Below are 26455 nucleotides of genomic sequence, written 5' to 3'. Positions count from 1 at the left end.
ATTAAACTAGGTCTGAACTGTACACTCTAGATAAAAATTATATAATGTACAGAATAGTAGAATCCATCATCTACACTTGTATAAAACAGTACAAATTACAAAGGATTCTATCAGGAATACCCTCACAGTTTCTGCACATTGCTTGCAACTTTAGACAACATTCTTACCTTACCATTATTTTTGTACTATTCTTTGTTTGTTTGCTTTACTTAACCTACCATCAATGTTCTGCTTTATAATTATAGCTGTCTTTTATTTAAAACACTTAATTTAGATTTGTTGGCTGATTTATTTAATTCATTGCTCTCTGGGAACACTTTCAAGTAATATAATATAATATAACATAACATTAATAAATTAGTTCATATAGATGTATGTTAACTGCAAACAAATTAGCAACAATGAAGGCCTGATTCAAAGCTTGTTGAAGTCAATGAGATTCTTTCTAGTGCAAGGTGACCTTGGAGAACAAGGGAACAGGTATGATACAGTAGTGTAACTGTAGATTTCCCCACTATAGACGTTTGCAAAATACAATGTACCTCAACCCCAGGATGAGTTCAAGAGGATTCAAAGTCTGCTATGAACCTTTTGCACAGCTAGAATCACTCTTCCCTCACTCACATACTCACTCCGCCTGAAAATACTATTTATAGTGACAATACATTTTCCAGGTAAAAATAATGGTTTCCAAGATTCTGTAGAAAAGCATCTTTTTTTTTTTTTTTTTTTTTTTTTTGAAAAAGTATAGTTATTTGCCATTACTTCTGAGTGGGAAATCTTGATCTTCCACCAGTGGAGAATTTCTAAAATGCTGTCAGGGCAGTTTGCCTTGCCTTTGCCTGGATTACACCAGGGGACTTGATTTAAATAGTCCATACTAAAATGTAGAGCTTTCATTTGAAATCAATTGACAAAAAAGGCCCCAGGTTTCTTCTGAGGCCATTCAAATGTTTTTGTTCTCCCGCACAAGGGAAGTCAGTTCTTCTGGGGAGAGTATTTCAAAGATATTCACACAGTGAAGGAGAGGCAAAGTACTGCAGTCACATTTCTTTGTGAAAATGTGACTGCAGCGAAATTTGGTCTTATATACTGGAAGAAAATGTGAAAATCATAAACATGACTTGAGTTAATAAAATGTTCAAATTCTTGCTCTCATTCATGTACAAGAAACAAGCAAAGGAATAACACTGAAATAGCATGATGTTATTCATTTATACAACAGCACAATTGTTGAGGTAAAAAAATATTGCATAAACTAATAGTGACTAAAAGAAGTAAACAATTTTAGAAAGTTGTAAGGAAAACTGCTTTTTATCATCTCAGAGTAGCTCTATTGTTGGCTTTGCATTTAAAGACAATAAATGGGACTGTTATATCTGTTGCCATTCGAAGTATGGGTTTACATATAGTTTGGGTCCTTTACAGAGGGTCCTTACCCACATAATCCAGAGAGCCTGAGATCATACTCCTGCTACTAGATCCATGATTTCAACTCTGCAGGGCAGGTGAAAGGGCATTCCCAGTGAAGATCCCTTTCCTTTGGAGTATATTATCCTGTTAGTTTAACAGAGCTGGAATCTGTTGATCTTGCTGCAAAGCACATTTACCAGGGTTTTACCTGTGTGAGAGAACTGTGTGGAGGACCATTCTTTATTTTTGGTCAGTCTGTTCTCCGGAACTGATTACTGGAGTATTTGCATTGCACATAGACAGAGGTAACGAGATGGGCACCTCACTGTACATAAAGAAGAGCCCAATGCTTCCCTCTCTGAAAAGTACATGGGAGGGCAAAAACGATGGGGGACAAACTCTCTACCAAGTTCATCTTGATGCCATAGGCTCATTTCAAAAAGGAGCAGACTGTGGTCTATGGGAAGGAGAAAGGTCACAGTTTCCAGACCCTGTGGATCCAGAGCATAAGCCTACAGAGCTTGAGCCGATCCTGGTAACAGACTTTCTCTCTGAACCCGTTCTCTGCAGGGTCTAGTAGCTTCCTCTGTGTTGCCATTAGCTCTTCCTTCCTGTGCCTGAACACTACCATCCTCTGAGGGAGCAGAAGCCACAGAGAAGAATGAATACTGCTTGGACCTCATGCCCCACTACTGTGTAATGCTGAGCTCTGATCTCAGAGATTTCTCCAGGAGGGTTTCTTCAGCTCTCAGGAAGGTGGTGCATGCCACTGAGACAAGTTGTCTCCTTTCTTCATGTTTCCCATCCCTTCCACACTGGTTTGTTCCCATTCCCTCTGAGAAAGGGAAGAGAAATGCCTACCTCTAAATAAAGTACTATGAATTAATTATAAACTAAATTAATAAACTAAATTAGCTAACAAGAAGTGGGAAATAGTCTAAACTAATTGGCAGTGAGAAAAAAAATTACTTGTATATTGTGCAAATTTGATCTAGAAGTAAATTCAAATTACAAACTAAACAAAAAACATAGTTCCCTCTTACCTTAAGGATCTTATCACCAGGCTGGAGCAGGCTGGATGCTGGTCCATCAGGCTGAACCCTAGTAACAAAGATACCCTATAAGTCAGAAGTAACAGAGGTTAGGATTCTATTACCAAGCACTAGCTAAAGGTTCGTTTGATATTTTGTATTAAAAATGGAGGAACTTCAGCAATGACCCCATGTTCTATGTAGCTCAGTTTCTAAAAGGTCCCATTCATTGAGATTTAAAAAGATTTGATATTGTGCAACAGGAGAAAAACTGCCAGTCACCATGCAATAATAATTTAGAAATATGCATACTTGAACCAGTCACTAAGAGTGATTTGTCCAGCTCCAGAAGCATGGTGTTGAACTATATATGCACTATAAAAACTATTTTATTTTAAATCATCTGGAAGCCCTCCAGTACTCAGCTTTTCTGAATATACCCTGTAGATGTGACCCCAATTATCGCATGCACCCTTCAAAGATGTGTTAGAACTGTTTCTCTCATTGATAATTTTACCTATTATAAGTTTAAAAGATTTATGAACAGAAGTAGACCAGTGATTATACACTCTTACTTCAGTAAAATACTGCAAGTACCTGACTGCATGCATTACAGAAGCTTTCATAAAGAACTTTAAAGTACTGATGCTTGCGAAACATCTTGTAAGAGATCAGTACAATCATTTCCTGAAATCTGTCCAACTGCCTGTTGTTTGCTGATCTGAAGGCTTTATATAATCCTGTTAATGCTTTAAAGCTAAAACTTTATAAGTAGCTAAGCAGCAGTCCCAAGTTACAGCACCTCTGTATTGTGCTCTCATGGTGTTTCTCTCCTGATATCAATTTAATTAGTTAGAAGTCACTTGGAGCTAAGATTCTAGCTCTCAGAATAAGCCAACGTTTTCATCATTTCTGGATATAAGCGAAAGGAATGGGTTTATTGGGAGGAAAATGAAGCAAGAGCTTGTTAGTTACAGTCTAATTTATGCAGGATGCTTATTTATTTTACTTAGATGGGGAAAAAAGCATTATGCTGAAAAGCATACCTTTTGTGATTTATTGGCCATCAGGCTCATTGCATAAGAGTTTCTTTTAGTTCTATGTCTCAGAAATGAACAACTTAAAAGATGGCAATATTAAATGGAAAAGAGTGTTTTTAGTTCCAGTATTTCAGGGAAGTATAGTGTACAAACTAAGAACTGAAATATAATTTCTGGGTGATCATCACATTTTGAACATTTCACATAAAAACACCCCATGAAACACAATCTCTTCAGTGTTATCCTCAGCCCCGTTTACTGTGTATCCTATTTTCTATGCGTCTCTTTGAACTGTAAGATTTTAGGAAGAGGATAGTCTTAACTTCTGGGTTTCATGTTGTCAGTACCAAGAAATTATATTTTTTTTATCATCATTTAATCCATGGTGATTCCACTGCAGTTTACAGGCCTTTTGTAGCTCATCACCTTCCTTCTTGAACCCTCAGACAAGGTTCATTTCCACCATTGCTGTTTTGTCTTGTCAGCACAATAAACCTTCTGAGAAAGGAGGGTGGAATTCTCTTGTGTAGCTTGCATTTGTTCACCCATCTGGTCTATATGCTATCATACTTATGAGACAGATCTGCTATTCAGCACCCCTGACATGGACATAGAGGCAAAATGAGTACAGACATGCATGGAATTAAGCAGCAGACCTAAACTTTTATTAAACTAACACAGGGGAGGGGCGCTACCCGCCCATTACCCATACTCTCCTATACTAGGCATTTAATTGGTTCCAGTGAGGGGGTTACAGGTCTCTTTACCATGTAATGGGGGTAGGACTCAGCTCTCAGCTCTCTCAGAGCCAGAGCACCCTCACCCTATGATGGAGCAGAGGGTGAGCCACAATGCGAGGGACACAACGGCTGACCCTGGCCCACAAAAGCCACAAGGTCTCACCTTATCACATGAGCCCAAGGCCCATCACCAAAATCCCAGATCTTTTACTTCTGGGAAACATTAATTTTATTCTCTTAACCACGCTGGAAACCAGGTGCAAGTTGTGACAAATAAACAACTCTATCCAAGTACCACAGTTAGTTACTTAACCAACTGTGGTTTGAAGGTGCTGTGAAAAAAGGCAAAAAACTCCCCGGATCTCTGCCAATTGGCCCATGGGAGAAAGAATTCCTTTCTGAACCCCAAACAGATGATTGGCAAGACCAGCAGCCTCTCTCAGGCCAGGTTCCCATTCCTAGTTCAGGTGGGTAGGATGGGATATTGGATTGGAGCTGTAAGAGGCTACCCATGCCTCCTGCACTGGGTTAAATTCTGGGAACTGGGGAATGCTGGCCATTCAGCACCCCTCACCCCCAGCTGACCAATGGGTGCCAGAGACTCCTGGAAGAGGAGTGAATGTTTCCCTTCCTTGTTGCTGGGCCTGTCCCGCTTTCACCGCTGGACATCAAGTTCCTCCATATGTTTATGTGGGTGGATGGCATTTTTTATGTTCTCAGTTACTTCTCTGTTCCTTTGGCCCCCCTCTGAATCATTTTGTTTGCATTCTTTCTTTATCGGTCACACCCTACTTCTCTGCTTTTACCTAAATCATTTTACTACGTTTAACCAGCATCTTTGGTTCTTCTCTCTGTTATATAGGTCATGCTTGGAAATAGAGATTGGTTAAATAAACTTTCTCTTGATTTAGTTTGGAATCTGACCTCTGGGTAGCACACAGAAGGGGGAGGGCAAGGAGGCCAGACCATTTCAAAAACATGATCCAGAAGGTACTGCACATAGGAAAAGAGTTGAGGACTCCATCAAAATAACTGCTAGGTGATTAGGAAACTGAGACAAGGAGAGGTCACTCAGAGTTGCTGTTGGCTAAGGTTATTATGGACTGAGCAGGCAAGATGATCTAGGCAATTCTGAGACAGTGTTACTCCATCAGCACATCTTATTTTAACTATCTATTATTATGAGGATGAATATTCTTTAGCATGATGTGCTATAAGTTTACTGATTTTACATGGTATACAGTAAAATACTGTACATTAAGTATTTATATCTGAATTATTGGAATTGTATGATGAGAGAGAGTTGAGCCCCACTATGACCTTTAAAATATTATAAATACGCAAATAATGATTGAAGCATTAAAAATACTTAAAAGATCTCAAGTAAAAAAACATGTAGATTTAAGAGCAATGATTTGAAATAACCTGAAATAATTAATTTCTTTGATAAAAAGAAATAATGTAGAAATGCAACCACACACAGTCTAACACACACACTCAAAAGACAATTCTCTGGTCCAATTTAAACTTTTCTTGATTAATTGTTAATCATATTAAAATTTATGGTTATAATTTTGCTATATACAGTTGTTACAGAATCAAATGTATTACTTATGCAGATACATTAATGAGGGAATATAGTTTCTTTTCCAAAAGAAAAGTGTGAAGAATTTTAATTGTCAAAACAACTGATACAGAATTTCATTATAATATCATAAGCCAATTTAGGAACCATGACATGAAGTCACATTTACATTAGTTATAAAGCACATTGGAAAGACCATATTAAGCAGCATTTCAGCCTCCAGGCAGGAGAACCAATACATTTTTAAGTACTACAAGTTCAAATGTCTATTGGTTATACAGAATAAAATGATCTACTTCCTGTAGTCCAAATTAATAGAATCATAGAATATCAGGGTTGGAAGGGACCTCAGGAGGTCATCTAGTCCAACCCCCTGCTCAAAGCAGGACCAATTCCCAACTAAATCATCCCAGCCAGGGCTTTGTCAAGCCTGACCTTAAAAACCTCTAAGGAAGGAGATTCCACCACCTCCCTAGGTAACCCATTACACTGCTTCACCACCCTCCTAGTGAAAAAGTTGTTCCTAATATCCAACCTAAAACTCCCCCACTGCAACTTGAGACCATTACTCCTTGTTCTGTCATCTGGTACCACTGAGAACAGTCTAGATCCTTCTCTTCTGCAGACTAAATAATCCCAGTTCCCTCTGCCTCTCCTCATAAGTCATGTGCTCCAGCCCCCTAATCATTTTTGTTGCCCTCCACTGGACTCTTTCCAATTTTTCCACATCCTTCTTGTAGTGTGGGGCCCAAAACTGGACACAGTACTCCAGATGAGGCCTCACCAATGTCGAATGATCACATCCCTCCAATTCAGTAATTGACAACGTAAAAAATCGTCAGAACTGTCCATATTACATGGGTATCTTCAAAGGCATTTGACATTTTCTGTAAATATTAATTTTCCTTTCAAGTTTAATGGAAGCTGATGGGAAATTTAAAAAAAATTATGGAGTCTAAGGCTACATATGAGGATTTGTTTAAAAAAAAAAAAGCCGATCCCATGATTTGCTTAGCATTCTCAGCTCACACTGAAATTTGTGGGCATAGATGGCTGCAGAGATGAGGGTGCTGGCCACCCAGCAGGATTGGGTCTAATCTTAACACAGAATACACCATGTTTAAAATATACAAATTTATAGTCTTTTATATGTAACAAGCTCCACTTAGTTTTAGTACGCATCACAGATTAATTCAGACACCTCAGAGTCCACTTTCTAATCTCTAGACCATTTTAATTTGATAACCCTTGATTGTCACACTTTTATTTGTCCCCATTTTGCTGACTAAAGAGATATATCATTCTCCTAGACTATTTAATGTAAACATGCAATAGATCTAGATGTTTATTACCAAAAACTTCACAATCCTGATTACTAAAAGGCATGCTCATTTATAGGGAAATGTGTGGAGAGTCTTCTATAGACCTTTCCACAACTATTAATCTGCAGAGTACAAATAGGATCTGTTGTGTTTGGCAGAGTAGGCAAAAGCCTAGGCAACTGAAGCTAGTTAATGACACTACTACTGTTCAAAATACCAGTGAATTTATCCTCCTAATTAGGGACCAATCCAACCCACACTGAAATCAATAGGAATCTTTTCAACTACATCAGAAGGAGTTGGATCAGGTCCTAGTTTTGTTCTGGAAAAAATATATGCTTACAACTAGGGTGACCAGGTGTTGCTGTTGCCCAGACCTCTTCTCCTCATGCAGCTGCACGGTCTGTTGCCCCATCGCCGGCACCCAGGAGTTGGAGGTATGTGAATCCCCATCTCCAAGTGCTGGGAATGGGGCTACACACCCATCCCCCTCACTGCATCCCTCCCCATCCCAATCACCTCCTGCACCCCCATACCTCCGTCATTGCATCCCTCCCCATCTCACCCCATCCCCCTAACTGCATCCCTCCCCTGTCTCATCCTGCCCCCCACACCTATCCATCCCAGTCCTGTGCCCCCACTCTCCCACCCATCTTCTCCACTTCCCACAGCCACCACCCCCATGTCCCTCACCCCCACACCCTTGCACCCCATTCACCTCCATACACTGCTGCACTCTCGTTATGTCTCTATATATCCCTGTGCCCCCCACCTCCCAGAGCCACCACCCCCATGTCCCTCATCCCCCACGCCCTTCCATCCCATTCACCTCCATACACTGCTGCACTCCCATTATGTCCCAATACACCCCTGTGCCCCCCCGCATCCCCATCCACCCCACATACCCACCCCCTCCACCCTGCTCTTGTCCTTGGCCTCTTTCCCTCTCCATCCTCTCTCCTCCATCCCCATCCCCATCTTTTCCCCTCCAGCCCACCACCCTCCCTTGTCGGCTGGGTGATTTACGCAGCCCCTGGAAAAGTGTATGAAAAAGTGTCTCTGTGTAGGCAAGTGTGTGAATGCATTCACTGTATGTGTGTAAGAGACTATGTCTTTGTATAGGGAGGTGCGTGTATTGCCGCATGTGTGTATACCTGTGTGAATAAAATTTGCAGCCTAACTTTGATTTTTATTCCTTTTGTTGGCTTGTGGGAAAAAATTGATGACATAAAGATGTATGTATTCATTTAATAAGTTTTTAAAAGAGAAGGGAACTCTAAAATAAATGTATTATTTCTTAAAAAGTAAATGTTGTTGACTAGTAATTGCAGAAGAGCCAATGCACCATACATTTGTCCCCACCTTTGTCTAGCTACATTATAAACTCTTTGTTGCAGATTCTCTCTTTTTGTGTGCACATTCAGCACCTACCACCGTGGAGTGCGGATCTTAGTTGGGGTCTCTAGGCACTAAACAACAATTGTAATAATAAATAATGTGGAAGTATATGTGCTAGTGCATGCTAGATGTGTACACATGAATACACATGTGTATCTGCATGTAGGTGTGGGAGTCAGTTTCTACAGATTTATTTATATAGGTATCTGGACAGGTGCATTTCTGTGGTTGTGCTCTGTGGATTTGTATTTGGGCTTCAGGAGTGGGCCTTTAATGAACCCATTGCAGCTGTGATAATGTGTGGTCCTAATTCCACACATAAATTACAATAACTTTAGTGAACAAAAAACATGGAGCTGATTATGAAAAATGGGAAGAGGAGAGGGAAAGAATCATGAAAACCTTTGTGAAATTTCATTTTTTTTTAAAATTACCCTTTTTGACTATTTTGCTGTCAGCTCTAGCATCCTGTAACAAATAAAACCTGAACTTAACATAATACATCTGTCAAAACAATAAATATGCCTGTTTGGACCGTTCAGTGAAAATGAGCACGAGCGAGGGTGGGGGAGAGAGAGCGGGGGTGGGGCAAGGGTGTTCGGTTTACTGGAATTAGAAAATTGGAAACCCTACTTACAAGAAGTCAAGGGAGTTGGTACTTTGGAAAAGGCAAAAAGCTTGAAAAGATTAACTAGTCCAATACAGGGAATAGCCTATTTGATTAAACCTTTATTTATCAACCAGAAGGAAAATGCCCATTTTTGTTTAAAAAAGTCACATCCTGGACCAATTTCTATATGTTCACAACTTCTGTTGAATTTCACATGCTTGTATCTGAGGACATTGTTTGGATCGCTGTAATAAAGACTATTAGTAAGAAATTCACATCTTACCTTATCAGAAGGTTTGAATGGATTTCCTTGTCCACTTATTCCACCACTGATACTAAATCCAAGGCCAGGATTCTTTTCTATTCTCACACAAAACTATGTTAAAAAGATATGGAAAGATAATCGAACACACTCATTAAAGCTAATCTTCTAAACAACTGTGTCTCTGCCTGACACATTTTGGTTTATGGTGAACTATTGGAATTGACCATTCTGAATGATATTGTACAGAGTATTAAAAACCATTAAAATTGTTGTTTTGAAGTACACAAATGTGATATTTCACCATTTTTAATATGCTGTCACACTTCTGAGGCTCATCCAAACAATACCTGTGCCTGACAGGTACTATTTCTTCTTTATTCATCTGACTGAAGAACACCTTACAAAGTAACTGTTAATCTAACTCAAAAGAAAATAGCCATAAAGGGCAAAATTAAAATAAACTGATGAGGAAAGTTATTACATGCAGTGTCCTCATTTCAGATCACTGCACTTTTGGTGGTTTAAAAGGAACTGAAGGCCAGCTAGGGGCTCTCCCCATTTTATATCCTCAGAATCCTCTATGAGGGAAGGATTGGATAGGGGTGAGTGACATCCACAGACACTGCTCACTAGAAAAATTCCAGAATTCAATGCAAGAGGCGCCAGATCACACTAGTGGTAATCAGGGGCAGCTCCAGGCACCAACGCTCCAAGCACGTGCCTGGGGCGGCAAGCCGCAGGGGGGGCGGGAGGCTCTGCTGGTCGCCGCTAGGGAGGCAGGCAGGGTGCCTTCGGCGGCTTGCCTGCGGAGGGTCCGCTGGTCCCGCAGCTTCAGCGGACCTCCCGCAGCGGACCCTCCATGCTTGGGGCAGCAAAATGTCTAGAGCCGCCCCAGTGGTAATATGCAGAAGCCACTTGAAACACCGCTGTTTCTCATTTCTCTGAGTCTTACTCCTTAAAAGCTGTTTTTCTTCAATGTTTTGTTTATATAATGTTCAGACTTCTAAAGTACACACTCTTCCTCATACCTAAGAGCCAATACACTGTTCAATAAAACACATCTAAATGCACATGAATCCTCCTTTCTTCAGCGGTAGAAAATAGGATCATCCTCCACAGCCAATCAATTCCCCCATCATCCCTCTCAAATCAATGCCAGAAAGAAGAGACTGGCTTGCACTGTGTCCTAAAGGCCAAAAGACTCTGGTTCAGTTGGACCATCTCAGAAAGTGTCAATTCTTAGATTGACAACGATATTATTAAAATAACTGCAATAATAGGCCTGGTATAGCTCCCGTTAGTAAATGGAAAAATATCAATATGAATTTGCACTGTGCTGGACTTTAGGTTTTCAGTTAATGTTAAGTAAAACATCACATTTAAATTTAAGCAGTATTTTCAGGAATAAAAATACATTTATGTATACATCTGTCAGCTGTCCACAACATGGATACATGTATGACATACTTGTTACTGAAACAGTCATTTTAATTAGCGAATTGGGGGGAAATGTCAGCAACCTTCCTGATAAAAAGTGGATCATATTTGTCATTAATGCATCACTTGTTTGTTTGTAAGTAGGCTTTTTAGATTCCCAAATATTATAAGTATTCAAGTACCCAGTTACAAAGTGGACAGAAATGGGAGCGGGTGTACGTTCTCCAAGTGAAACAAATTGCTACAGGCACAAATAATAAGACTGGAGCTGATTAAGGCCCTGAGACATTTCAATGAATGCTTTTAGAAAAATGGCATGATCAATAGTACAATTTATGTCCATTCAATTTGCTAATACCGTGTTAAGTGCAACCTCAGTGGAATAACTCAGCTACAAAACAAAACCAAAATGCTTTGGAAAAAATCATGATTCTGCTGCAGACAGAAAGTTCTCTTTAAAATCTGTCCATAGGAACTCAAATATAAGTAGGCTCAAAGTTCTGCTCCTTCCATAAAATATCAGACTAATCACTCACATTGCTCAATGTTGTGTATATGGCAATTGTCATTCATAATCAACATGCCTAAGCATGTGCACACAATCATAAAACACTAATCAAAATTCTTGCAAATTGATAACTCTTACATAGACCAAGAATCATAAATTCCTGTTCATGTAGCCCCTCACTCTGCTGCTACCTGACAGGAAAAAAAAACAAATGTTGCTTCATCAGCATGTTATTTTAGATACACATTTTCTCACCTGCTCCTGATAACCATCCATACTCCTCTGCCCTTTGGTTTGAATTAAGCACCGCCCCGCCTGAGGTGCCCGAGAGCTCTGCGAAGAAGGGATCTGAATTGGCAGTGGTGACTGAAACTGCTGAATGGTCACTTTATTCATGTTTCCCTCATATTGCTGCTCTCGACTCCGATGTTGTAGGCTTTGAGATCCCATCAAAGTCTGGATATGGCTACCTGCCTGTGGGTAACGTAACCCGTTAGGCCAGAAATTCAGGAAGCTGAAAAGAAGCAATTATTACAACTTACACAGTCAAGTAAAAGCAAACCTCTTCAATAAATATCAGAGGTTTGCCTTTTGACCACAGTTGGAAACAACCGTGATTAAAATCTGCAAGGATTTATCCATTGCATTTAGTGAATCTAGGAGCCATAATTGAGATCAAATGTACAGAGTCTGATACATAAAAGGAAAATATTTTACGTCCTATTTCATGTTATATGTTTCTGCTCAGAAAAATCTCATGAAATGAAAACATATAACGATGAAATAAATAAGCACATTCTAAAAAATGTTAAATATTGGGTAGCATTGAATTTGAGGATAGCTTGGAATAGAGTTTATTCTCTATTGATCACAAATATAAATATTGGCCTAAATTGTACACTGTTTCAGGATTATCTATTTAAAAAAATCACATTTTATAATATAGTTAAAATTCAGTGCTTGTTTATAATCATGTCACAGGCTAGCAGAAGCCAAGTGGATGCTATTCAGTATCAATGCATTGTCCCAATAAAGAATGTGGTTTTTACATGATCTTATGTTTACTAATGCCACTAATCGTATTATCAACTTTTTTAAAAGAGCTAGTAGTTTGTAATTTGGAAAGACTCATACTTTTCAAAATTATGGAAAATATTGAACTTGTGTTGTTTTGTTCACTGTCTTTTGATATTTATCAGAGAAAGGCCACTGATAATAGTCTTCAATCCCTGCTTATCTGTCACATTTTCAATTTTATTGCTCTAACGTGTGGGGTTTGGTTTGTGTGTTACTCTATTCTTGACATGGTAAAGTTGCACACTTGCTTACTTTTCAACATACATTCTGTTTATACACATAAATTACATACACATTTGAGTCAAATCATTTAAAAATAAATTAATTGAAAACAATTTTACATTGTTTATGATGACAGGATTGAACTGTTGATGCTTATTAATAATTGCATTGCAACTTAGCCATAAAGGAATGAGTAAAATGAATGCTCCAAGGAATGTTTATATATTACTACTTCCATGAAACATCACAATCCTATGTTACTGGCCATCTTCAGAGTACATAAATTCAGCAATTTATGATAGGCATGTTAGACATCATGGTCCAATTGTGTAAGTATAAGTACATTTTTCTGACTCTTTGGACACAGGTGCATAAACCTTTCTACATAGCCCTACATACTGGAATGTCCTGGTGAGCTCTATAATTGTCTGGTGGAGGCGAGGAACTCTCTGACAACACTGCCTCCTCAGGCAATGAGGAAGAGGAAGCCAATGCTTGAGGAAGTGGAGCCTCCTCCAGTTCTTATATGGGAGTATCACCTGAGCAGATTGCTCCTGTTCGGTACAGAGCCTGGTACTGGGAGCAGCTTCCTTCTATTCTTCATGGGACTGATCTCAATGGCTACTAGATGAAGTAGACCAGGGAGGGTGTGGATACAACCTGGAGGCAGGTGGAAAACCCCAGGGGTTTCAAAGTGGCCACTGGTATGGTCCCAGAGCCCATGTCCTTCCTAACCATGGATCTCTCCCAGTCAGGCAAGATGGAGTTTCTGCTGGGTACAAGGGTGGTAACTGCTCAGTGGGAAGCAGTGGCTAACATGATGCGGTCACGGCATATGCGAGCCAACTTTCAACTCTAATGAAGAGCTGGATTCCTCTGACCAAGGAGGAGCTGCTCCTGTGGGTGCCAGATATCATGCTAGGACTACAGAGAAGAGGGTACTGGTGATATTGTCAGTTTGCCTCTTGACAGTACCAAACAAGGAGGAACCATAGTGAGCAGCGGTGCCCACAGAACCAGATGCTGAGCCACCATAGATGGCAAATCATAGACTATCAGGGTTGGAAGGGACCTCAGGAGGTCATCTAGTCCAACCTCCTGTTCAAAGAAGGATCAATCCCCAGACAGATTTTTGCCCCAGATCCCTAAATGGCCCCCTCAAGGATTGAACTCACAACCCTGGGTTTAGCAGGCAATGCTCAAACCACTGAGCTATCGTCTGTATAGGGCAAGAAGATTTTTGGTCAGCTGGTGAAACCAGTACTGAGAGACTCAGCAGGTCACTTGCTGCAGCATATGTTTCAGGAGTTTATAGTATCGGGAGAGTCTCCTGTTGCTCTGAACCAGTAAAGACTGCACTGCTGAGCCAGACAGTGCCACCTTAGGGGTCAGTCTCTATAGGGCCAATATTGGCCCTGGAACTGATGACCCTGACTACAGAGACCTCTACCTTCTTTGCTGGCAAGTTTGCTGGACTTCGGTGCTGGGGACCTCAATCTCCTAGGTATTGAGTCTTTTGATGCCCTTTTCTGGTGCCTCCTCCTTAGTATCAGAGAAGGACACCAGCATAAAGAGTCCTCCAAAATGGGAGGAGCACTCCTGATTGAAGCAGATGTTCTCAGCACATGCTCTGAAAGGGGAAGCTGAGAATGGGCATGAGGCTGCTTCCATCAGAAGGTATTTTAGTCTAATCTCTCTGTCCTTTGTAGTTCTTGGTTTAAAGTCCCTGCAGATTTGGCACCTGTCTGATGTTAACCTCTCCTAGGCACTTCAGGCACCTGGAGTGCAGCTAACTAAGTGGCATCAGCTTCTTTGAAGGGCCCTGTGATTGAGGCATGCCTTGGTACTGGATATGTACATAAATAGCAGGCATCAAATAGTACCAAAAAAGTACTCCAATAAAGGAAACCTACAACTAAAACTATATTAACACTGAAGCTATTAACTATTAAGGAGTACCAACTGTATACAAATGTAAAAGAAGGGAAATTGCAGTAGCAAGATAGAACGTTCCAATAACCATCACAGGCAGTAAGAAGGAACTGAGGACGGTCGGAGGTGGCTCTGCCCTTTATACCACTGCACAGAATCATTGAGGTCGGAGAGGGTGCTTGTGCCATCCTTACAGGGCCGGCTTTAGGCCTATTCCACCAATTCCCCCAAATCGGGCCCCGCGCCTAAGAGGGCCCCGCGACCAGTGAGAATCCCTTCCCTGGCTAGAGGCGCCTTTTTAATTTTTACTCACCTGGCAGTTCTCCGGGTCTTCAGCGGCACTTTGGTGGCGGGTCCTTCAGTGCCGCCGAAGACCTGGAGCGAATGAAGGACCCGCTGCTGAAGTGCCGCCAAAGACTCGGAGCACCACCCGGTGAGTACAAGCCCCATGTGTTTTTTTACGTTTTTTTTTTTTTAAGTCAGCCCTGCTAGGGCCCCGTCGAAACTGTTCGAATTGGGCCCCGCACTTCCTAAAGCCGGCCCCACAGGTACCACTGAGAGTAAAATCTCCAACAATAGTGCACTTTGTGTGTGCACTTGACGTGAAATGGACATTCAAAACCACTTGAAGAAGAATTTAAAGTGCCTCAGGCCTGGTCTACACTACGAGTTTATGTCGAATTTAGCAGCGTTAAATTGAATTAACCCTGCACCCGTCCACACAACAAAGCCATTTTTGTCAACATAAAGGGCTCTTAAAATCGATTTCTGTACTCCTCCGACGATGGGATTAGCACTGAAATCGACATCGTCGGTTCAAATTAGGGTTAGTGTGGACGCAATTCGACGGTATTGGCCTCCGAGAGCTATCCCACAGAGCACCATTGTGACCGCTCTGGACAGAACTCTGAACTCGGATGCACTGACCAAGTAGACAGGAAAAGCCCTGCAAACTTTTGAATTTCATTTCCTGTTTGCCCAGCATGGAAAGCTGATCAGCACAGGTGACTATGCAGAGCTCATCAGCACAGGTGACCATGCAGTCCCATGGAAAAAGAGCTCCAGCATGGACCATACGGGAGGTACTGGATCTGATCACGGTATGGGGAGACAAATCCATGCTATCAGAACTACGTTCCAAAAGACAAAATGCCAAAACATTTGAAAAAATCTCCAAGGCCATGATGGACAGAGGCCACAACAGGGACTAAACACAGTGCTGCGTGAAACTTAAGGAGCTGAGACAAGCATACCAGAAAACCAAAAAATTGAACGGATGCTCCAGGACAGAGCCGCAGACATGCTGCTTCTACACTGAGCTGCATGCAATTCTAGGGGGGGCCCGCCACCACTACCCCACCCCTGTTCATGGACTCTGATGATGGGATATTCTCAGTCACCATGCCTGAAGATTTTGCGGATGGGGAAGATGAGAAGGAGGAGGAGGAGGACAATGAGGTTGAGGAGAGCACACAGCACACAGTTCTCTCCGACAGCTAGGATTTTTTTCTCACCCTGAGTGAAATACCCTCCCAACCCTCCCAAGGCAGTATCCTGGACCATGAAGCCATAGAAGGGACCTCTGGTGAGTGTACCTCTGTAAATATAAAACATGGTTTAAAAGCAAGCATTTTTTAATGATTAATTTGCCCTGAGGACTTGGGATGCATTCATGGCCAGTACAGCTACTGGAAAAGTCTGGTAACGTGTCTGGGGATAGAACAGAAACCATCCAGGGACATCTCCATGATGCTCTCCTGGAGGTACTCTAAAAGCCTCCTCACCCAGACACCCAAGAACGTGGGGGGTGGGAGGGGAGGACGGACGGACTCCGGACACCCAACCACTCCACCTCAGTGGCCTGCCCAAGCAACAGAAGGCTGTCATTCAACAAGTTTTGAAATGGCCTTTTCCTTCCCTCCTCCCTGTCTCCCTCACCCCACCCAGGCTACCTTGTGAGTTATCTCCCTGTTTTTATAATCAATTAATAAAGAATACATGGTTTTTAAATGATAGTGACTTTATTTCCTTTGCAAACAAGCTGCGATCGAATGCGGGAGGGCGGTTGGCTTACAGGGTATTAGAGTCAACCAAGGTTTTCATCAAGGAGAAACAAATAGAACTGTCACATGGTACCCTGGCCAATCATGAAACTGGTTTTCAAAGCTTCTCTGATGTTCAGCGCTTCCTGATGTGCTCTTCTAATTGCTCTGGTGTCTGGCTGTGCGTAATCAGCAGCCAGGCGATTTGCCTCAACCTCTCACCCCACCATAAATGTCTCCCCCTTACTCTCACAAAGATTGTGGAACACTCAGCAAGCAGCAATAACAATGGGAATATTGGTTTCGCTGAGGACTGAGTGAGTCAGTAAACTGCACCAGCGACTCTTCAAACATCCAAATGCACATTCTATCACCATTCTGCACTTGCTCAGCCTATAGTTGAACAGCTTCTGACTACTGTCCAGGGTGCCTGTGTACGGCTTCATGAGCCAGGGCATTAATGGGTAGGCTGGGTCCCCAATGATAAGTATAGGCATTTCAACATCCCCAACAGTTATTTTCTGGTCTGGGAAGTAAATCCCTTCCTGCAGCCATTTAAACAGACCAGAGTTCCTGAAGATGCGAGCATTATGAACCTTTCCTAGCCAACTCACGTTGCTGTTGGTGAAACATCCCTTGTGATCCACCAGTGCTTGCAGCACCATTGAAAAGTACCCCTTGCAGTTTATGTACAGGCTGCCCTGGTGGTCTGGTCCCAAGATAGGGATATGCATTCCGTCTATAGCCCCACCGCAGTTAGGGAATCCCATTGCAGCAAAGCCATCTACTATGACCTGCACATTTCCCAGAGTCACTACCTTTGATAGCTGCAGCTCAGTGATTGCATTGGCTACTTGCATGACAGCAACCCACACAGTAGATTTGCCCACTCCAAACTTATTCATGACTGATCGGTAGCTGTCTGGCGTTGCAAGCTTCCACAGGGCTATTGCCACTCACTTGTGAACTGTGAGGGCTGCTCTCATCTTGGTATTCTTGCGGTTCAGAGCAGGGGAAAGCAAGTCACAAAGTTCCATGAAAGTGCCCTTATGCATGTGAAAGTTTCGGAGCCACTGGGAATCATCCCAAACATGCAACACTATGCGGTCCCACCAGTCTGTGATTGTTTCCCGGGCCCAGAATCAGCGTTCCACAGCATGAACCTGCCCCATTAACACCAGGATGTCCACATTGCCGGGGCCCATGCTTTGAGAGAAGTCTGTGTCCATATCCTCATCACTCTCGTCACCGTGCTGCTGTCGCCTCCTGGCCTGGTTTTTCAGGTTCTTGATCTGCACAAACTGCACGATAATGTGTGAGGTGTTTACAATGCTCATAACTGCTGCAGTGAGCTGAACGGGCTCCATGCTTGCCGTGCTATGGTGTCTGCTTGGGTAATCCAGGGAAAAGGGCACGAAATGATTGTCGTTGCTTTCACGGAGGGAGGGTTGACTGACGACATTTACCCATAACCACCCCCGACAAATTTTTGGCCCCATCAGGCATTGGGAGCTCAACCCAGAATTCCAATGGGCAGCGGGGACTGTGGGAACTGTGGGATCGCTACCCACAGTGCACCGCTCGGAATGTCAATGCTTGCCATGGTACTATGGATGCACACCGCCAAATTAATGTGCTTAGTGTGGACGCATGCACTTGACTTTATACAATCTGTTCCCAAAAATCGACTTCTGTAAAATCAGAGTAATTTCGTAGTGTATACATAGCCTCAATCTCCAGCCATCAAGTGGTAGTGACTGACGAAATTGTTCCCTACTTTGTAGGCAAAAACAAAACAAAACAAGTCCTCCTCCTTCCCTTTTATATTACCTGAGGATATGAAAACACTTTTCAGAAATTGGTTGAGTTCGGCCTCACACTCAACAGCCTTGTGAGACGGGGGAGTATCATTAATATCCCCTTTTTACAGCAGGGAAAACTGAGACCCTGAGAGAACTTCAGTGCCTTGCCCAAGATCACAGAGGCAGAACATAGCCAGGAGAAATCTGATCTAGTGACTCAAAACAATGTGCCTTAATGATAACTGGTCAGATCCTGAGCGGTTTAATGAAGCTATGCCAATTTACACAAGCTGATTATCTGGCCAGAATATATGCGCAGTTTCACATTGACTCCGTATTTGGATTTTCACCAGATATTCATCATGGGGTGCTTGAAAATGAGTAGTGTCTCATCAGCTTCAAGTCACAGCACAAATGTAATCTGAAGATGTCCTTTATAGAAGTCCACAGCAGGTACACCGTCTAACTCAGAGGAAGAAATCTGCTGAAAGGTCTTGCATACAGAAATTGTGGCCCAACACCAAAAAAACTTCATATCTATTTTACTGGCTTGGATCACCTCACAGTTGAGTGACAGATGTACATAATGAAAACAAAACGGAGCACCAGCTCCTCAGCTATGGCCAAGGCATGCACTCAACTCAGAAGAGGAGGGAAATAGCAGTTTTAATCACTTTTGCATATTCTAATTCTAGGCCAGCAGTCCAGTGGTCATGTGTACTGGCACAGACCACTAACTTGCACCAAATTCACCACAGACCAAATTATTCTCAAGGGGATCATACAACAGCCAGCGTGCAGGGATGCCCTGGCCCACACACCTTTTCCCTAGCCATGTTTCTTATAAAAAGCTGCAAGGAGGGGAGTGGGTGATATTGTTACTTGTATTCTGGCTCCATGTCACAGGCCAGATACACCAGGTTTGTATACTATACTTCTTCCATTTCCCTTCCTTCATTCAACCTCGTTCATCTTCCCCTTGAGCAATCCCCAACTTCATTTTCAGTGATCTCACCTCCTAACACTGAATCCCTTTCTTTCTCATAAATGAGCGGTTAACTCGTAAGATAAATATGTAGATGAGTTCGTCAACTAGTTTCTCGTAGGCACCACAGAAAGAGTGGGTCTCCAGCAGTATTAAAATGAGGAGTGGATTGTTTTTCAGCAAATGAATAGACTTACAGAGTGGCATTCTAAATCAAGGGCAAAAATACCAAACTACTTTTTAATGGAAATAGTCTAGTGATTTTCTGCAGATTACTGTGTAATTGATCACCTTGGATCCAGAAGCAACTGGCATTTAATCTGCATAGTTAAGAGGAGAGAAATAACCATGAATTACTATGTAATTGTATAGTAATTACCATGTTAATGGTTGCACAGTAATTACCATAGTTGCATGGTACAATACATACATACTGCAGTTACATGGTGATTACCCATTGCCTGGTAGTTACCATGTAACTAGTCAACACTGGCCCTACAGGTATGGATCATTAACATGATATATATTCTGTCACGCAAACCGAAGAAATCAGATTTATTATGGATAGGTGACACACATGGGGCTCTGTACCAGATTCTGCTCTCATTTGCATTGACACAAATCCATTGAAACCAGTGTGATTATGCTAGTGGGAGAGCAGAATTTACCCCTTATTTATTTTCACAAAATCACATTATTCAGTATATGGGAATTTACTTTTACAGAAGACTCTGAAATTAATTTCAAAATGATTGCAACATTTACGCCTTCAACTGGTGGAAAAACAAAACAAAATATTCTAGGTAACGTTCAATGCAAGGGAAATTAGCATTGTCATAAATGCATATTAAAAAGTACCTATTGAGAATGAAAAGTAAATAATATTCATAATTCATTCTCTCATTCATTTTCATAGATTTTGTTTGCAAAGATTATATCAATGCTTCTTGTGCCTTTATAGCATGGTTTCTGATAAGTTGAAAATAAAATCCTTTTCTTAGAAAAAAGAATCACTAATTCTGCTGAAAAAACATCTCTATTGTGTGGAATGTTTTCCCTTGATTTCATTTGTATTCTATATATTATTTTAACATCCATCATAAAAGTTAATTATTTGAAGCTGAGAGTCCGTTATTGCCAATGCAATTAAAACTGCTGATGATGGCTACAACAATGGATAGTGCCAATGAGTTAAACAGATTCTGATGCATTGTGTAATATTTTAACATACCACATCTGTACAGCGGGATATTGAAATGTCTAATACGGATTTGACTTTGCAGTTTCTTATCACAATAATGTACAAATACATATCATATATTGTTTGAGATGATGAGTCTAATCCTGATCTCACATATACTGGACAAAATCAGGTGTAACTCCTCTCAGGAAGTACAATCTTTCTCCCAGCTCCTGTGTACACTATACAATCCCTTTGAGTGGTTCAGCCCATTCTCAGTGCCCGTTTCCACAAATGGAAGGCCAGGGCCCCATCTGCCTTCGACCGCCCTTTGTCTCTTGCAATGATTTATGTTCCTGGGGGTGCCAGGAGGGAACAGTTCCTGGGCTGCACAGAGCAGAGTGACTTCTATTGCATCTGGACCTGATGCTCTACTTGAGTAATTCTCCTGCACATTTATAAATGACCTCTTTTCACTGTGTAATTTTTGTAATGGCAAAGACTGCTGCTTCTGAGCCTGCGTTGAATGAAAAAATCTGAAGTCAGTAGGAAAATATTTACCTTATCAATACTTAAAAGATATTTGAAGTGCAGCATTTGCAAATATATTCATTATGTCTTTGGACCTGACTCTGATTCACTTACACCATTTTTACTCACTTCCTCTGTTCACTCCTATGACTAGTGCAAGAGAGATCAGAACCAGCATGTGTAGATTAACAATTTAATTATCTCTACTGTTTTTACAGTTAGATCTTTTTAAACTTGAGTTTTTAAAACATTTTAGTTTATTAAAATTCTTTGTCCTTCAGTTTTATGAATATTCATAAACAAGTTTACCACTAATGGTCAAACTTTCAGCAAGCCTTAAGCTGGTCTCTTTCTCCACATTTAGTTTTAAATTACTGCACCCTAAGAATGTAGGAATCTGAATATTTTGTGCAGGTAGAGTATGCAGCTATTTGCCCAGCTATCTAGTTTGTGTATGCAGAACTACTGGTACATGCACCCCCTTTTGCAAACATAGTAAGTTAACTTGGCATAATTGAGCTCAAAAAACAGGTTAGGATTGAAAATATGACCCTTAGATTATTGATTTACAAGCTGTTTTAAGCCTTGACGAAAAAGTGTATTGCCCCTATTCTGTGTCCAGTGAAGCCAACTGGTGTAGGGGGGTTGCTGCTGATTTTGGTGGGAGAAGGCGAAAACTTCCAGTACATAAGTGTCAGATTTTATATCATCATGTTGCTATTGGTTACCTTTTTAGTAATGGTTTCTGGTGGCACATCCCGCCTTCCAAGTGGATATGGATTCCATTGGCTACTAGCAGAAACATCTTCTTGTCCGTTGTCTAGGATGTTGCTCTGCTGTGATGGGGTCTATCGTAAAAATGGTAGGATATACTTTAGTGCCTTGACAGATCACCCTAGAAAACCACCACTTACTTTTGCCCCAAATCCACCTTGTTCAATTGCACAACATTTCATCTGTAATGGGAATCATTTTATGCTTTATCCCTATATCGTGTTAATGTGTAAGAACTGTATACCTGCTGCAGTCTTGACTGTACTGTTGTCTATGGACCTTACTTTAAATCAGAGAACTTTAGATGCTCATTAATTATCTTGGCAATAATGAGAGAAGTGAGAAAATTAACTCAAATTCTGAAGTAATAGAACAGTAAATATTTTTCTGAAATTACATTTAACACAATAGTTTGCTATAGAATCACACAATCTAAAAGCATCTTACTGCTCATTCAAATTGTAAGTACAGTAAAGAGCAATGAAAGAATGTATAAATATCTCACCATCATCTATAATGTAAATATGAAATGTTAAGCTTACAATGGATACTTTAAAAGGTTATATTTAATACTGACAATATTGAAGTTATAGTTGTCATACCTTGGGTTACCTTCTGCATTACTCTTGCAGACCTCAGTTCAGGAAAGCACTTAAGCATATGTTTAAATTCCATTTAAGTCAATGGGACTTAAGCGCATGCTTAAAATTAGGCACATCCTTAAGTGCTTTCCTGAATAGGATAGACTTAAGCACATGTTTAAGTGCTTTCCTGAACTAGACTCATACTTCTTTTATTCTCTTCTGTTCAACTCCCTCCTCCCCCCCAACACATTTAATTCTGGTCATTTTCCTTCACTGGTGACTTTACACATCTCTTTTTTAGTTATTTTTGTGGTCTTCGTGTCCTATTCTATCTTAATCTAATTTTATTTTCCATTTATTAATTTTTTTAGTTAGGCTTAATTAATTTTTATTCACATAAATATAACTTTCTTGTCTGAATCCTTTCAAAATCCTGCCATCACAGGGCAGATCCAGCCACAGGAGGATTTCTACAATGTGGAGGATCCTCTGATGATACTTCTGCTGGCACAAATGCATGGCTAGGAGAAGGAGAGCATGGCTGAGAGTCCATTACCTTTGGCTGATCCCTCATCTATTGTAACAGACCCTTGGGACCATCAGCAGATAACATAAATTAAAGCAGATTTTAAACCACTCTAGTTTATGCCAGGGACTGGCCTGGTGCCCAGAAGGATAAGAGGAATGCAAAAGTTGCTTGGAGCCATTACCATACCACTTACGCTCTACTGTTTTCCTTGTCTGCAGTTCAGAATTTGGGCCACTGTTTCAGATTATTTCCAATTTATTCCCCCCCTCCGGAAACCCTTTAGATATCTGAGTACTGCCAATGCCTCCTACTCTGTTTCTCAGTTTGGCTGAATGAGGCTGCATGATTGCTATACCCTTGGAGACATGAAAATAAGATGTGTATCTTGTGAGATTATTCCAGTGAGCAACGTTAGAAATAAAAACTTGCCATCGCATAGTCTCTATTCTGAGAATAAAAATACACAGAGAAAAGCAAATGTGTCATCCTTGTGATGTGACTAATTTCCACCAGTGCCTCTCATGGACTGAAATCCCCAGAGTTGCTCCTACTTTGTAAGAATGATAAGAACATTTAAAACAAATCATGCGCTATATGCTATTCAAAGGACTGTGTCTATATGACAATATTTTCTGACAAAGTAACATACTGTTTGATTGTTCCTAGGGGAGAGAGTAATATGATTTTGATACTGAAGTTCATCTAAGCAACAATCCATACAGTGTAAAAAATAATTATCATATGAACTTTAAAACTGAAGGCATTCTTCTGAAAGAAGTTCCTTTTTTCACTGCAGAGAATGTGGTGCCATTTTTATATATGTGATGCCATTTTTATTTTTAAAGCTGCGGAATAAAGAAAAATTAGGCAGTTATTTACTGTTTTCTGTATAAGATTGGGAAAAATCTGTGATGATAGATCTTTTCATTTTTGACAGGAAAATGAATTTGACTGCTTATAAAGTTATTCATTTGACAGTGGCTGAATGAGCTGCACATCAATAGAAGTTTTACACTTACTAAATCTAGATAAAAAGTAAGAAGCAACAGTTCAATGTGATAGTAGATGCAGTAGAACAGATTAAGAAAGATAAACACATCCCTAATTGTTTTCTTTGACTCTTTGAGCTGCTATTGGCCAGTTAGGCCTTAATTATGGCTCTTTTGAGTCTGAGCAACACTAGGGAGAAGGAAGAGGAGCAAACCATCCAAGTGGTATTGTCCGGATATATTACAGCTTTAAAAAGCATAACGCACATGATTCCTTCTTACTTTCACCAATGGAAATCAGTAACTCCTTTGGAGTCAAAGGAATTACGCTGCTGTAAATGAAGGCCTGGAGTAAACAACTGATGTAGTGTGATTCTTACTATAACTGCACAATAGGTATAACAGGCATTCTCCCTAGTATAGCAATCCTGGTATATAAGGGGCTGAGGACCAGGTCCTCTCCTCCTACTCCAAAACACACCATTTATTGGGCCCTTAGCTCTCTGTTGAAAGCACTAGCTGCTTCCCCTTGATTCATAGCACTAGAAGCCAGATTGTATGTGAGTGTGCTGTGGGGACAAACTCCCTGCTACATCTCCTCCCTTTAATGCACCTACATATGGGAGGAATACTTTTGCTTCTAGAGTTTCTGTCCCTTGCCTGAGTTCTCAGAGTCAAAACAACAGATCCAGCTGAACATCAATAACTTAAGCATAGCATTGTTTTAAATGTGTTAAAATTTGCTCTCCCGTCAATATATACTCCAATTAATGTCAGCAGGGATTACATTCATATAGAATGTATCCCTTTCAAAGCTTTTAAGTAGACAAATGTAGAATTGAAAATTAAGAATCCAATAAAACACTGTAGATGTTTAAACATATGATGGTGTTGTTTCAATCTGTCTAGATGTGGAGACACCTGCAAAATGAAGTAAGGTTATTTTAATAACCAGGAAAATAATAAAAAAAATCTTAAACAAGTCAGAGAGAACATAGCAAAAGCTGCCACTGTCATTAAATTTGCAGGCTCCACAGGTGTGGATTGCTCACAGGCATTCAGTTTTCAGAAAGAAAAGGTTGATATATGTAAGCAATCTTTTTCCCTGTGAGATATGCATTCTGAATGTGAGAATTTTAAGCGATTTATGTTTAGTTATAAACATTCTACTGCATTACCCTTCTTTGAATAAAAACAGAATCAACATTTTCTGTGAAAACAGTCTGAATCCACAACACACTTCCAGACAATTCCAGAATTTCCAGTAGACACCTCTCAAAGATCTACACAGTGCCATTGGAAGATTTATAGTTTAACATTTAGTTCACAAATTATTTATGTCTTGCAGCCAGAAATACAAAATGTTCTAGAAGACATCAAGGAATAAAAATAAGCAGTATTAGGAATTCAAAGTATTACATCAGTACTAACTTTGTCGTTGCTTTGCAAATTGTATGGTAAGAGAATATCATTCTTCCACATTTTTTAAGATGAGATTTTATGGTGGCATGTAGCAGATTGTGACTGAGTGCTTAACAGAAGGAATACTAGAGCAAGAGTTTGGAGAGTCCTTAGTTGCTGGTCACATGAATATGCATGTGGGGTCATATATCACCTAGATTCATACATATAACTCCCCATTGACCTGAATGCATTAAAGTCAAGTATAGCATATGACCTAATATTCTTGATGTGTGTGATATATGAAATACCTCATTCTTAAATATACATGCATAAAATACCAAGGCAGTCTGGAATTACACATCAAAGTGATTCCTTGTAATGACATGGAACAAGAATTAATATATCACCCAAAGATATAGCAACAAACAGTCTTTGAAAGAAAAAAATATGATAAATGCTGGAAAACTCCTTTTCAAAGTGAGTACCAATTAATATGCCAATTGTCATTAATTGTGCCACATTGGAGATGTACAAGTACAAATATGAAGGTTTGTAACACTCTGGATAAGCAGAAAGTGAGAGGCATAAGAAACTAACCAAATGTGAAAGGATAAGTTACTAGGTGCAGCTTGGCAATACAATGTGTGTATTTGTACTGTTGAAATATACCGGTTTGCTTAGTGGCTGGGAAATACAATACACTATATGTATTAATAGTTAGATCAGGCTGTCAGACTCCAGTTCAGCAAAACTCTTAAGCCACATGGGCTAATGTCAGAGCATGTGAGTAGTCACATTGATTTCATATGCATACGCATAAATAATATGACAGTTTGGAATTTTATGTCAAAATTATTCCTTGCAAGGACCTATCCTTACTTCAGTGAGACTACTCACATGTGTTAAAGCTGAGACTACAGTCCCTTCTACATAATCCTATGAATATTTTGGCAAGATTTTAATGCGTAGTATTCTACTCTGCTACTTCTTTCATGAACCATGTAGATTAGTAGATGTTTATACGTGTGTATGATACATATATACATGCATAAATA

At 40.4% G+C, this 26455-nt stretch overlaps 1 protein-coding gene across 1 annotated transcript in view; it reads right to left on the bottom strand.

Moving 5' to 3' along the window:
* The window catches only part of LRRC7 (leucine rich repeat containing 7), a 352531-nt gene that overhangs the window by 20397 nt on the left and 305679 nt on the right, over positions 1-26455 (bottom strand). Inside the window, exons 23-26 of the mRNA XM_045028890.1 lie at positions 21849-21968; positions 11605-11823; positions 9423-9515; positions 2457-2531 (exon numbers count right to left, since the gene is read on the bottom strand). Of these exons, the coding sequence (XP_044884825.1) occupies positions 2457-2531; positions 9423-9515; positions 11605-11823; positions 21849-21968 (507 nt within the window). The remainder of the gene's footprint in view (positions 1-2456; positions 2532-9422; positions 9516-11604; positions 11824-21848; positions 21969-26455) is intronic.

Source organism: Mauremys mutica, chromosome 8, assembly GCF_020497125.1.
Source record: "Mauremys mutica isolate MM-2020 ecotype Southern chromosome 8, ASM2049712v1, whole genome shotgun sequence".
Classification (NCBI taxonomy): domain Eukaryota; kingdom Metazoa; phylum Chordata; order Testudines; family Geoemydidae; genus Mauremys; species Mauremys mutica.
This window is presented reverse-complemented; position numbering and strand designations above follow the sequence as displayed.